Source organism: Mus caroli, chromosome X, assembly GCF_900094665.2.
Source record: "Mus caroli chromosome X, CAROLI_EIJ_v1.1, whole genome shotgun sequence".
Taxonomy (NCBI): Eukaryota; Metazoa; Chordata; class Mammalia; order Rodentia; family Muridae; genus Mus; species Mus caroli.
The window spans coordinates 10243881-10245409 of NC_034589.1; the positions used below are offsets into that span (position 1 = coordinate 10243881).

At 42.2% G+C, this 1529-nt stretch overlaps 1 protein-coding gene across 1 annotated transcript in view; it reads right to left on the reverse strand.

Annotated features, from left to right (window-relative positions):
• Maob (monoamine oxidase B) overlaps positions 1-1529 on the reverse strand; it is a 109676-nt gene that overhangs the window by 27320 nt on the left and 80827 nt on the right. The window contains exon 7 of the mRNA XM_029473500.1: positions 159-448. Within this exon, the coding sequence (XP_029329360.1) occupies positions 159-448 (290 nt within the window). The remainder of the gene's footprint in view (positions 1-158; positions 449-1529) is intronic.

Genomic DNA, 1529 nt, shown 5'->3' on the forward strand with positions numbered 1-1529 from the left:
CTCCTCCTCCTCCTCCTCCTCCAGGTCACCCATCACAGGTCCCTTGTCCATACCCCCTCCCCTTCTTCTCTGAGAGGGTGGTCCTCTGGGTATCCCCCCATCCAGGCACATCAAGTGAGAGAACATTTTCAATCCTCTCTCCTCTCAAATAGTTTCACTTCTGTTTTTGTTCTTTTAGATAAATGTAGTTAACTCTGGCAAATAGACTATATGAAGTGTGGGCTATTCTTGGCTTCATATAATCTTCCTTACACATGGGCCTCTGATCTCTTTCCCTGACTTTGAACGTGTTGCTTACCTCATATATTTCGTGGTTTAGGGTTTTCACAACAACATTTTCCCCTGTCTGGTCAATGTGGATCACAGGCCTCTCCAGCTTCACTCGGTCCCCAAGTATATCCTTTATCCGTTCACTCACTTGACCGGATCCACCAATAAATTTCCTCTCCTGGAAGGAAGAAAATAGGATGCAAGATGGATGGATAATATAGGAATCAACATAAATAGCTAAGTGAATAAATTTTCCTGGCTATCCCTCCTCTAAAATATGTATAATTGGAGCTAGAGAAAGTACCCAAGGAGCTGAAGGGGTCTGCAACCCTATAGGAGGAACAACAATATGAACTAACCAGTAGCCAACAGAACTGTGTCTCTATTTGCATATGTAGCAGAGGATGGCCTCCCATCAATGGGAGGAGAGGTCCTTGGTATTGCAAAGATCATATGCCCCAGTACAGGGGAATCCAGGCCCAGGAAGAGGGAGTGGGTGGGTTGGAGAGCAGGGTGGGGGGAAGGTATAGGGGGCTTTGGAGATAGCATTTGAAATGTAAATAAAGAAAATATCTAATAAAAAAAAGAGAAAAACCTAGAGAAAAAGATATGTACAATTTCAATTTATTATTGGGAATAGTCCTATAACTTGCTTTTGGGTATAATTTGACTTACATTATTATTGCTATTTGAATTTTCCTCTAATTACAGGCTACCGTCTTTTTGACAAAATTATAGGCTTACTAACTGACCTTAAAGTTATACTACTTCAGATTCCAGGGCTTCAAACTGAGCTGGAATAATCTCAGAATAATCCTTACATCCCTTTTGCCTGGCACTATTTACATCCTTTGGCTCTTTTACCTGCTGAATATCTCATTGTTCCCCGATTAACTTTTTAAAGACTATTTCAAATAGGTCCACAAAGAAAGGGGAAAAAGAGGAGGAGGAGGAGGAAGAGAGGATGAGAGGTAAAGAGTATGGAACAGAAAGGAATATGACTATAAAAGAGATTAAGATCTTCAGCTACTTGATATAGCTGTCTCTTGTGAGGCTATGCCAGTGCTTCTGCCAGTGCAGAAGTGCATGCTCACAGTCATCTATTGGATGAAACACAGGGTCCCCAATGGAGGAGCTAGAGAAAGTTCCCAAGGAGTTAAATAGGGTCTGCAACCCTATAGGAGGAACAACAATATGAACTAACCAGTACCCCCGGAGCTCGTGTCTCTAGCTGCATATGTAGCAGAGGATGGCCTAGT